This window comes from Magnolia sinica, chromosome 4 (genome assembly GCF_029962835.1).
Source record: "Magnolia sinica isolate HGM2019 chromosome 4, MsV1, whole genome shotgun sequence".
Taxonomy (NCBI): Eukaryota; Viridiplantae; Streptophyta; class Magnoliopsida; order Magnoliales; family Magnoliaceae; genus Magnolia; species Magnolia sinica.
This window is the reverse complement of record NC_080576.1, coordinates 80,222,040-80,234,492: the sequence shown is the minus strand read 5'-3', so window position 1 is coordinate 80,234,492 and position 12,453 is coordinate 80,222,040. Positions and strand designations below refer to the sequence as shown.

At 39.6% G+C, this 12,453-nt stretch overlaps 1 protein-coding gene across 1 annotated transcript in view; it reads right to left on the bottom strand.

Moving 5' to 3' along the window:
• The window catches only part of LOC131243273 (nuclear pore complex protein NUP96), a 50,195-nt gene that overhangs the window by 18,082 nt on the left and 19,660 nt on the right, over positions 1 to 12,453 (bottom strand). Inside the window, exon 5 of the mRNA XM_058242498.1 lies at positions 209 to 306. Within this exon, the coding sequence (XP_058098481.1) occupies positions 209 to 306 (98 nt within the window). The remainder of the gene's footprint in view (positions 1 to 208; positions 307 to 12,453) is intronic.

Below are 12,453 nucleotides of genomic sequence, written 5' to 3'. Positions count from 1 at the left end.
TGAGGTCCAATTTGGACCTTCGTGGGTGCACATGTATGATGTTTAGCTTGGATGCATCATGACCAAAGCACATTTACTTGTCAGCATGCCTGGACCATGGATGTAAAAATGAGACCAAACATTCCAAGAGGAATGCCAGCACAAAACCCCACAGACCAGCCACACCTGTTGACAGTGACCTTAATTAGAGACGAGGGATTATAAGTACCTTGCAGCCAGTGGTAATTTGCTTCCCCAAACTGACAATGACTCGTTCAAGCGACTGAAGAAATTTCTGCATTCATCATTTTTCTTCTCAAGAGAATCCTGCAAGAAACAGTGTAAAAAATTCGTCAAAATGGAAGGACATTGTACAAGCTGAGAAGGAAAGTAAACGGGTGATAACCATTCTAACTTCAGATGCATTCAGCATGAATGCAGAGATCAGGAATCTCTATGTGAAAATCAAACAAAGCACCTTTTTTATTCACAGCATTTTAAAAAGTTAATTTTAGCTCAATATTCTCTCATAAATACAGCTTATTCTCATAAAACAGCCAAATACAATTATTGATGTGGTTTAGGTACTCAGATTCAGGCATGTACATGGCTACACAAGGCGTGAGCAGAAGGGAGAGGGAATTAAGGTGGGGAACAGTGAAGCATCTATTTCAAAATGTAAGCAGATACATGATGTAACTAGAAGCATAGGGAAAGCCATTTGCAAAATTATGAAAATACGTGCCGGATTCAAACAACAAGTTCCACTAAGAATCTTAACAAGAGATCACATGCAGGAATTCCACTTGATATTGACCAATTCAGCCCCAAATACCACAAACCGCTACCAAGTGAAGAAATATTCAATTTTAGTCAAACAACCCACATAATTCCACATGGCTTCCTTTTATAGACAACAAGTACATTCTTGCAATTTAATGTTAAAAAGCATAAGCAGTAAGCAACCAAATTGGTTGCACAATTAATGAAGCAAAAAGAAAGAAAGAAAGAACCCTTGGTTCTCTAGAGAAACTTTCCCAAACTCTCTCTAAAAGATAGCTTAGAGAGAATCCATGCTAGTTCTAACTCTTAAGGAGTTCTTTCTGCTCAAAGACCTAAAATCAAGAACTCAAAAGACTCCAAATTTTCCTAGCTACTTTCAATTACATATACATCAACTGTAAGGAACTTTATGCAGTTTGCAAGTTATTAGAGAGAGAGAGAGAGAGAGAGAGAGAGAGAGAGAGAGAGAGAGAGAGACTTTAAGCGGTAATTATTTATTGCACAGCCGTGAATACCCTCCCAAAATACAACCAAATTATCTTCAGGCCCATTTTAATGCTAATTGATGGACATGGGATACTGAAATAGAGTCCAATATTTACTTTACTTCTCATGTATCACTCATGACCTTTGTACACCATCTTTATGGCTATATGAAGTTCTAAAGCTGTATAAAACTGTCATCTGTAGCACTGACTGATATTGGAGCCTGAAACACTGATTGGACTTGGAGCTGAGGATGCCATCTGTATGGCTATACGAAGTTCTACTGTTGTACAAAACTTATTTGTAGCAATGACTGGTATTGGAGCCTGAAACAATGATTGGACTAGTGAGGTCTAAAGTCCAATCCGACTCCACCTAATTTTGAATCAACATGTGGAGCCTGATGTATGGCCTGGATTCATCCGCTTACCATGGCTTCAAGAGGAAATTGTCCTCGGGTTGATAGCTGCCATCCATGATCTATCCATCACCAGGTTGTCTTTTTCTCTCTCCTTCACAGGTTATGGCTGGAGCTGAGGATGAAGCCTGGAGGCCTAGCTGTCAAACTGGCTTGATCATCCTTGGGCTCCAGATTACACCGCTAGATCTTCTGCCCCTTCTCAAATCGAGATCATCATTGTCTTCTGTTTTTCCATGAGTCTCTTTTCTGACTGATCTGATCATCACTAAGATATGATCAACATATCCATCTCAACTTCAGCATATTCCTTGTTAAAATTCATTGACAGGACTGTTGAGTTGTCCGTAACTTCAGCTGTCTCAAGTACCCATCCAACAGTAGATGTGCTGGCCAATCCATTGGTCCCTTATGCCTGTGCATCCATCAACTGTTCTTCGGATTCAGTTGGCCCTGCATCTGGTTATCTATCAACAAATACATCCACATGTTCATTGATCAATCCACTATTGGTAGGAATCTTATGCGGAGGTATGTGGGGTGCAATTGTTCAAGGGGGGATTGAAATTAGGCACTACACAAACCCCGGCTTGAAATCTACCACACCTGTCAGCATTCTACTGATCTGTGATTGGGTGTGTAGGGAAATTTGGTAAGCCTCTAGGCAACGACGTATCACTGTCCTAATCTACCACTAAATCTATCCGTATAACCCATTGCAATAATGGGCCACAGCTTGTCGCCCATTCACTGACTCTTTGCATCAAATCATCAGATCATAATCTATACATGCCTCCACAGTTACGTTACTTTGGCACAGAGAATAGGTCCGTCAATGTGAGCCTATCCATAATCCAGGACAAGAACATTTCTTACAGTTCGCCTCTAATCTGCTCCCCAGAACTCACGGGAGGATGTCTAGCTTGCTGCACCAATTTGGAACTGATCCTTTCAATTTCGTCCTAGCAAAATGTATTTTCAGCTCGCCATTTTTAAGCATACCATCTCAAATAATTCCAACGATCGTAGCCAATCAGGAAGGCATCCAAATCTAGTTTCCCAAAAGAAGTCTTTTAACTCCACTCTTCAACATCATCATAATAACCATGCCCAAGATAATATAGCAAAGGGATGGTAGGACTAATAGGCATTGGCCTACATGGTCCTGGTGGATGATAACATGGGGAAAGGAATACAGGTGGAGGATCATATCCATAGCCATATGTTCCTTCAACTCTACCCAGGCCCTTGGTATTAGTTGTGGGCTGTCCAGGGAGACACTACCCGTTTCTACTTGTACTTGCAGGTTAGGACCTTCCTTATTTGCTCTATTGCCCTGTGGAATGGAGTTGTACTATTCTTGCTTTTCTCTTCCACAACAGTCATCTGATCATTCGTGGCATCCAACCAACATGTCAGAGCATCCAGCTGACGTTTCAAAGAGGCTATCTGCTCTGTTTGTTGCTGCTTCGTGGCACCCATTTGTTCCATTATGGTTTTATCATCCTCATATCTCACTTTACTCTTCTCCGCTGTCATACGACTAAAGAAGCCCCACCACATGTAGGCATCAGAAGTTTGCTACCAGTTTAAGGTTAGGCAAACTGAGATAATGGTTTTAGGGCTGTTGAAGGTTCAGAATAGGAATGGCAACAGACCGGGTTTGGGTCAGGCCCAGCATAGGCCAGCCTGACACAGAAGGCCCAAGCCCGATACGAGCCTAGCATAGTAAGCCTAAGCCTGGAAATTTGGTTGGGCTCGGGCCTGACCCAACCCATCCAAAAATTGATAAAATCCTATTTCCCACTTGAATGTTCCTAATCTATCCACTAAACACACTGCTCTAATTTTTATTTTTATATAAAATAATAATAATAATAATTTAAAAAAAAAAAAAACAAACGTTGATCAAGCCACTCATGCACAAAGTACTTGGGAATGAAACCAATGGTCAATGTTGAGAATATAATTAGAAGGGCTTTTATGTAATATGTGGTCTAATAAGGGCCTATTTGTAATTTTCAATTAAGTTGCTTTTAATAAGAAAAAAGGGGTTGAATAGAGCCCTAACATTTTCTCCTCTTTTCTTCTTCTTGTCTTCTTTCTTTCACTTCTTCTTCCCCTTGTTCTACCTCTCTTCCTAGAATCTTATTCCACTTTTCTACCTGGTATTAGAGAAAGGAATCAATTGCGTTTTCCACATCCTAAGGCTCCTATAGCAGTTAGGGACTTCATAGGGCTGTACAACCACCATGGTTCTGAATGTCGCTATTGGTCGACATAATGCCCAGCAGAAAAATGATACAATACGACGTTGGGTATCGATAGGAGGGTCGTATCAGCCCGTATCAATTAGAATTTTTTTAAGCCAAAGAATTAAGGAAAATATCAGGGAAAAAAGAAAAAGATAATAATAAGATATTCAAGAATCAATCTTTCTTTTTTTTTGTATTTTGGACATGCATATGATGGTGTATCAGACCATTCTTTGATGAGAATGTTGTTTGTTGGTTTGACTTGTTGAAGGTCAACCCTAATTGAACACAAATCAAGCATAATTTGGTGAACTACGGCCAATTACATTGAAATACAACAACAACAACAACAACACAAAAACAAAACAAAAAAAAAAAAAAAAAACGATGAAAATATCGAAAAGAAAGTGAAGGTTTACCCTTCCTTCCGATTTTTCCCATAATGGTCCACTTCGCTTCGATTTGTCAAATCCCACTTAAATCATTGGTTTTGATCCCAAAATAGGTCTAGATTTAGCCTTAAATGAGTTTTCAAGCTTCTTCCATGATTTAAATGAAAAAAAAAAAAGATGAAACATGGGTGACATCATGAAAAAAAAAAAAATCAAAATTGGGCTTTGATGGGCATATCAGTATGTATTAGCCATATCGGTGCCGATACGCCCTGTATCGACCGGTATAGGCCGATACGAGTCAATTTTTTCGTATCAGCCCAACGCGATTCCGTATCACATATCATCTCGTATCGAAACGGTATCGGCCGATACGATACTAATATTCATATCTATGTGTACGGCAATGTATTCTGTAATGGTAATGGTGGCCATAACGGCCACCAATGTTACCTTTACGATTCAAGTTTGTAACGGCTATTACGGTTTCTTTTTTTATAAAAGGGCAAAAAAAAAGCCCAAAAAAACTTGTAGATACCTCATAACGTTGAAAACGAATCCAAAAAAACTATATTTGCATCTTAACAAACCATTACAGGGCTATTACGGCCTTTACAAGGAGTGTAACGAGCCATTAATGACGGTTATAGGTCCTTTTTGCCATAACGGTTGTCACAACCGTTACAACCCCGTACCGTGTAACAGCTGCCACCATTACCTTCACATAACAACCTTTACAGCCTCGTAACAGCCTTTACGGCACACCATTGCGTACGGCTGACATCGGCAGTCATACAGCCACATGCTTTGGGCCTGACAAGTATAGGATCTAGGTCGGCCTACTTTTTGGGATTTTTGAGCCAAGTTTCAGTAAATTTAACGAAGATTTAAAGGTGGGATGACCTTTTCTTCCTAAAATTCTGAATAAGAAAAAAAAAAAAAGTTATAGTTTTTTGTTATTTGATTTGTTCTTCAAAACAAAGATTTTTATTTATTTATTTATTTTGATATGGGCTATGAACGTATAAACCTACAGAGTTTCTCTAGCCGTTAGTGTTGGTCTCTCTCGATTTGGAGGAGTTTCACGGGAGTACTGAAGTTTTTCTAGGTCTTTAAGTTGCCGCCCCCTCCCTTACCTCATTCATTTTTAGTAGTATCTTTGCAATATTTTGGTGGAAGAGTTGTTTCTATGAGATGTTGACTCCCAATGGTTCAGATGCTTCTTCCAATATTCCTGGGGCCTCAAATTCCATGTTTGCAATAGGTGGTTATGTTAACAACCCTAGTGTGTAGATTACAACTAAAAAGTTGGATGGCACTAATTTCATTGAAGGGTCTCAATGCACCAAGATGTACATCTGCAAGCAAGAAAAACTAAGGAATGTGAAATGGGAGCAAGAGAACTTAAAGGTGATGTCTTGGCTTAGTTGACTACTTAACTCCATGCAACCTCATATCAGTAGAGGATCCTTGTTCCTATAGACATCCAAGGAAGTCTGAGATAAAGTTACCAGAACTTATTCCCAACAATAGAATATTGCCCGTGTCTAACAACTTCACTAGGATATTGACACCCTTCGTCAAGGGAAGAAGAGTTTGGCTCCTTATTCTTCCACTCTTCAAGGTCTATGGGAAGAGTTGGATTATCACCAGTTATTAGAATGGGAAACTAATGTTGATAGGGAGAGACATCAAAAACAAATTGAACAGAATCGCATATTCGATTCCTTAGCTTGTTTAAACTATGAGTATGAATGGACACAAGTGCAAATCTTGGGGAGAGATAAGCTGCCCACATTGGACCAAGTTTATTTCCCAGTTCAGAGCAAGGAAAGCCAAAAGAAAGCCAAGCAACGAGTTGCAATCCCTTCCAACAATGATCATTCAGCTTTTGCAGTCACTTTTCGTTATTTTATGGGTAGAAAATGATCCAATTGGAAGACTAGAGCACCTGATGAGAAGGATAAGTTGAGATGTGACCATCGTAGGAAAACCTGCAGTACACGGGAGACTTGTTGGAATCTTCACAGTAAATCAACAAAATTCAACCATTCTGGACAGTCCCCCAATGGCCTTGTTTGTTGCTATCTCTGCTCCTCCTTTCTCGGGCGCTAATTCTTCTTCCACATCAGCCCCTCCTACTAGACCGCCCTCATCAACCTCGAACAGTTATCTATTACAGAATTGGACTGCCTTCGTCGTTTACTTTCCCAATTGGAAGGTCTATATGCTTCTAATTCATTCGCACAGCTAGGTACATGCATTTGCTAACCTTGTTTGCTATTCCTCATGCCCAGCCTGGATCATTGATTTAGGTGTGTCTAATCACATGAGAGGTCTATCGTCCATCTTTTCATCATACAATCTATCTTCTGGAAGAGATGAAGTGTGAATTGCTAATGGATCCCTATCCTCTATCTCTACGAAGGATGATATCGAGTTTAATGATCACTTGTCTATATCTTTTCTTCTTCATGTTCCAAATTTATCCACAAATTTATTTTTTTGTGAGTAGCCTTACCAAAAATTGGAACTGTTGCGTAACTTTTTTCCCTACCTGCTATGTTTTCCAGGACTTGGTGACAGGGAAAATGATTGGGAGTGGTCATGAAGTGAATGGTCTCTACCTTATGGATATTGCTGCTCTTCAACCTTGCAATCAAATTGTAATCTTAGTAGGGATCATAATAATGCTCGGGTTAAGCTGTGACATAGTTGTTTAGAGCATGTCTTTTCAGTCATTGAAGTTATTATTTCCAAACTCATTTAAGTCAATTTTGAGTAATAATTTACAGTGTGAAGTTTATGAGTTGTCCAAGCTTTGTAGATCAACTTTTTCCCCAAGTTTTAATAAAAGTTTGTTTCCGTTTCATATTGTTCATTATAATGTGTGGCAACCTACTCCCATTGTATCCATGGATGGCTATCAATATTTCATTTCTTGTGGATGATTTCCCCCACTGCACCAGGTTGCATCTCATGAAGGTTCATGATGAAGTGTCGCATATTATTTAAAGGTTCCATACGATGGTATTCACTAGTTAGATAAGAAAATAAAAATATTTTGGTCAGACAATGCTCGAGAATACTTCGAAGGTGAATTACGGGATTATTTAGAAGAATATGGGATGATTCATCAAAGCTCTTGTCCATACACTCCTCAGCAAAATGGAGTGGAAAAACACAAGAATCGTCATCTTCTTGAAGTTAAAAAGAGCCTCTTGATAGGATGGACATTCCAAAGCATTTTAGGGCTGATGCAGTGCTTACAGCCACCTATCTTATTACTCGTATGCCATCCAGGGTATTGAAGTTGAAGTCCCCACATCAGGCCCTTTTGTCTGGATTAGCCATCTTTCATTGCTCCACCTTACGTACTTGGGGGTGTGTGTTTCATTCATGTCTTGGGTCTAAAAACAAACCAAGATAGATCTAAAAGCAATTCAGGGTGTATTTCTGAGGTATCCCTCCGCCTGAAAGGGACAGTATTTTGATCTTGTGTTCAGAAAATGTTTTGTCACTACGGATGTCACCTTTTTCGAGTCCATATCTTATTTTTCTCGTAATCCTACCCCTCTTCAGGGGGAGCTTAGTGAGTTGGAAGAGAAGCATCCTTCTCCAATTTATCCCCTTCATGTTCCTGTTCCATCGGCTACTGCTCTAGTAAGTCCAACATAGCCTACTAATATTATTACTGATGCAGCCCAACACTTAAAGGCAAAAACAACTGCAAATTACACAAGATGCCAAAAGGGGGTGATCACGGCGACACACCTACCCACTAATTCTGATTGCTTGGAATCAGGTAATCATTCTCCTTTGTTTGTTCCTTCTTCCTCTGATAGTACTCTCATTGCCTTATGCAAGGGAAAGCGCCAATGTAATTTGCATTCTATATTTAAGTTTATTTCATATGCAACCTTGTCTCCTTCCTATTATTCCTTCTTATCTTTGGTTTGTTCTGTTTCTTTGCCTTCTAGATTCCAAGAGGCGGTCTCCAATCCAAAGTAGTGTGAGGCTGTGATGGAAAAGATAAGGGCAATGATGAAAAATGGCACATCAAAATTGATAGATTTGCACAAAAGGAAAGGAGCCAATGGGTTGCAGATGGGTCTTCACAATTAAACACAAGATGGATGGATTAATTGAAAGGTATAAAGCCAAGCTTGTTGTTAAACGATACACTCAAGCGTATGGGATTGAGTACAAGGAAAGATTTGCACCTTTAGCCAAGATGAACTCCATGCGGGTTCTACCGTCGCTTGCGGCCAATTTTTCTTGGCTATTGTATCAGCTACATATGAAGAACGCGTTTCTCCATAGAGACTTGAAGGAGGAAGTGTATGGCTGCTCTACCTGGTTTCATGTTCTCCAACAGTCAGGGAAAGGTCAATAGGTTAAAGAAGTATTTATGGACTTAAACAATCTCCCCAGGCTTGATTCGAGATGGCTGTGAAAAGGATTGGTTATTCCCAGAGTCACACTGATTATCCACTTTATGTGAGGCGACAGGGTCAGTTGACTACAATTTTGATTGTTTGTGTGGATGATATTATGAGGACTGGAGATGATTCTCAGGAAATTCAAAATTTGAAGAATTATTTTTTGCAAAAGAGCTTGAGATTAAGAATCTAGGAAATTTGAAATATTTTCTGGGTATAAAGGATGCTTGATCAAAGAAGGGTATGTTTGTATCTCAGAGAAAGTACACCTTACACTTACTAAAGGAGACCGGTGAGCTAGGTTCTCGACCAGCAGACACTCATGTTGATCCTAATCATAAGCTGAGCCTAAGTGAGAGGGACTTATTACTAAACAAAAAGATGTATCAGATGTTGCTTAGCAGACTTACTCTTTCTCTCACCAGACCTAATATAGCATATGCAATAAATGTGGTAAGTCAGTTTATGCAAGCTCCACAGGTTCCCTACTTTTAGGCGGTTGAAAGAATCTTAAGATATTTGAAGGCATCTCCTAGTAAGGGACTTTTGTTTGTAGATCATGGACATTTGCACATGGAGGCCTACACTGACGCAGATTGGGCTGGTGGTGTAGATGACAGAAAGTTGACTACAAGATATTGTACTTTCATGGGAGGAAATTTGGTCACTTGGAGAAGCAAGAAACAACCTGTGGTGGCAAAGTCTAGTGCTGAAGTAGAGTACGGGGTTATGGTACATGGTGTAGCAAAAGTGTTGTGGCTGAAAATTCTGTTTTGTAATTTGGGAATCAAGGCAGATGCACCTATGAAGTTGTTTTGTGATGACATGGCAACCATTAGCAATTTAGCATAGCACAAAATCCAGTATAGCATGATCATACCAAGCACATTGAAGTTGGCATGCACTTCATTCATGAACAAGTCATCTCTCAAGATCTTTGCATACCGTTTGTAACAACTAAGACTCAACTGACTGACATTCTCACCAAGGGAATATGTTCTTAGCAAGTTGGGCATGATAGATATCTATGCTCGGCTTGAGAGGGAGTGTTAAGAATATAGTTAAAGGGCTTTATGTAATATGTGGTCTAATAAGGGCCTATTTGTAATAAGAGAAAGGGGGTTGATTAGAGCCCTAACATTTTCTCCCCTATTCTTCTTCTTTTCTTCTTCTCTTCTTCTTCCCCTTCTTCCTCTCTACCTAGAATCTTATTCCCCTTTTCTAATGTAAACATTCAAGATGCATGGGTTGCCTAATCGAGCATTAGAATGGCATATTCGTAGCATAAAGCACATGTACATAAGAAGTCAGGTTAGGCGGAGCGGGGCTAGGCTAGGCTAGGCTAGGTCGAGCTGCAATTACTTGAGCCCAAACCCGTCCCAAAAATTGATCAGGCTATGCCGAGGCCCAAGCCCAGCCCATGGACCAAGCTAATAGATCCAAGCCCAGTCCAAAGCCAGGTCAAGCTCGTCAAAAGATGGGTTGAGATTCTGGGACAAGCTGCTGGACAGATTTTGGGTGCTGGGTTTAGGCTAAAAGTGGACAATGTGTGGATAGTCCCAGTGCAGGTTTAAAGGCTAGGTTAAGGTTAAAAATGGGTTGATTTTGAACAGGTTTTGGGACAGGTTTATGTGTGGGGTATTGTTCGTTGAAAGTGGACAAGTTGCATATGTTATTGGGAACAGGTTAGAAGGATAACTGGTTCGGGAATTGATTAGGGGACTCTTTAATGTTTGGGCTGAAATTGGTTGTCATTGAAGTTTGGAGGAGATAGATGAGATGCAGGTGGCCTAAGGGACTATAGAGCTATGGTTGACGGTTTTGGCAGTGGAGAAGGCTTAAGCTGCTGTTTTGGCTGGGAAAGTTGGATTATGATATGTGGTTGGACTTGGGATGATGTAGATAGGATTTAGGGTTTGGGAATTGGGAATTGGGACATAATAGGGCTGCAATTAGAGTTTTGGATGGAGTAACATTATGACCATAGGAACTGCGGCAGTAATAGGCTACAATTTCTGTTTTAGGGACTGTTTAAAAAAGATAAATTGGGAATTGGGAACTGTAAGGGGGCTAGGATTTATGGATGTTGGGGCTGTTCAGGGTATGATGGTTGGTTTAGGGTTGGCTTAGGGTAGAACTGGTGATGTTTGAACATGAAATAGGGTTTTGAAAGGTCTAGGGATGTATAAGGATGCAACAGGGCTATGTATGGAGCTGGAGTTGTATGGTTGCATGGGTTAGGTAATTGGGAGAAATTGATGTTTATGGTTTAGTTTGGGGTATTATTGAACCTAAAACGCAGAGAAAGTGAACAACTAGGGTTTAGGTTGGGCAAATTTAGGGACAATTGGAGATTTAGGGTTTTAGATTGAGGGGAATTTTGAGAATTGAGGAACAGGGATTGAGAATGGGGACATTATGTAGAAGTTTGGGAATTAGTGTCTAGGGTTAGGGAAATTGGGGAAATTGGAAATTTCGGTATAGGGCTAGGGAATTTTGTGGGGCTTCGGGGAAATTGAGGGAATTTAGGGTTAGGGCAGGGATTGGATATAGTGAACAAAAAATAAATAAAAGCAATTCCCAAGATGGAACTTGTTCTAAATTTCTAATACAAAATATAGATGAGGCAACTAAGATGGAATTAAATCTACATGAATAGGAATGAACAACTAATTTCAAGATTAAATCCCATCACTTCCGGAATATGCACTACAAAACCTAATGCAAACTCCCCCAAAGGGTTTCCGTAAGAGTCTCACCTCAAGAATATGCTTCCAATCACAAAAAACAAAGGCAAAGGAGCATTATTTCAAACAAATAGTTTGGGACATGTCTATGTAGTTCCATGTGGCTTTATATCTACCTTTTCAACACAAATCCCTTTTAAATGAATGAAAAAAAAAAAAAAAAAAAACAAGGCTTGAAGCCTATTAATCTCTTCTTTCTTTCCTGAATTGTCTCGAAGGAATCCTAAGAACTTGTATAGAATAGAAGAATTAACTCAATAAGGAAACACAGGAACTTGCAATAGAAGAAAAAGATTAACCCAATGTGGAAACAATGTCAAAGAGTCCAAATTCTACCCAAAGACTTGCATCTACCCAACCATATGGTTATAGTGGGCTGTACAACTTGTACAAACCCTTGTTCATGCTCTATGGTTTGTATATAATGCTTGTCCGGATGGACTTGTGGGCTTCTGCAGTCCAATCAGTTTCTTATTTGAACCATCCAATTGTTCGTGTGGCCTTCACAAAGCAATTGGACCATTAGATAGGCAATCTGATTAGATCAATGTGGCCCATAGTCCAATTGACTTTTAATACTCATGGCCTGATTTGCAATCGAATGACATTGGATCCACTTACAATTCTTCCCCTACTCTGGTCTGAGAAAGTTCCCTATTACTAAGACTGACATAATTTAATATCTTACCTAGCCAGTCATCTGTTGAGTAGAAGAAAATCTGTTAGATGACACTAGAAGAAGAATCACGGCTCTTAGTTCAGACTTCAAATTTTCTCAAAGATAACAAGTCATGAAATGGAAGTGACTAAACATGGATAGCTAGGATCATGTCATTCGATATTCATTTGGAGAAGATATGATTTTCCTAAGTTTCCTTATTGGTGAATGGTTTCGAGGCATAATGGAGTTTCTGTGCAATTGATAGATTTCTAAATATCTTTGATATTTGT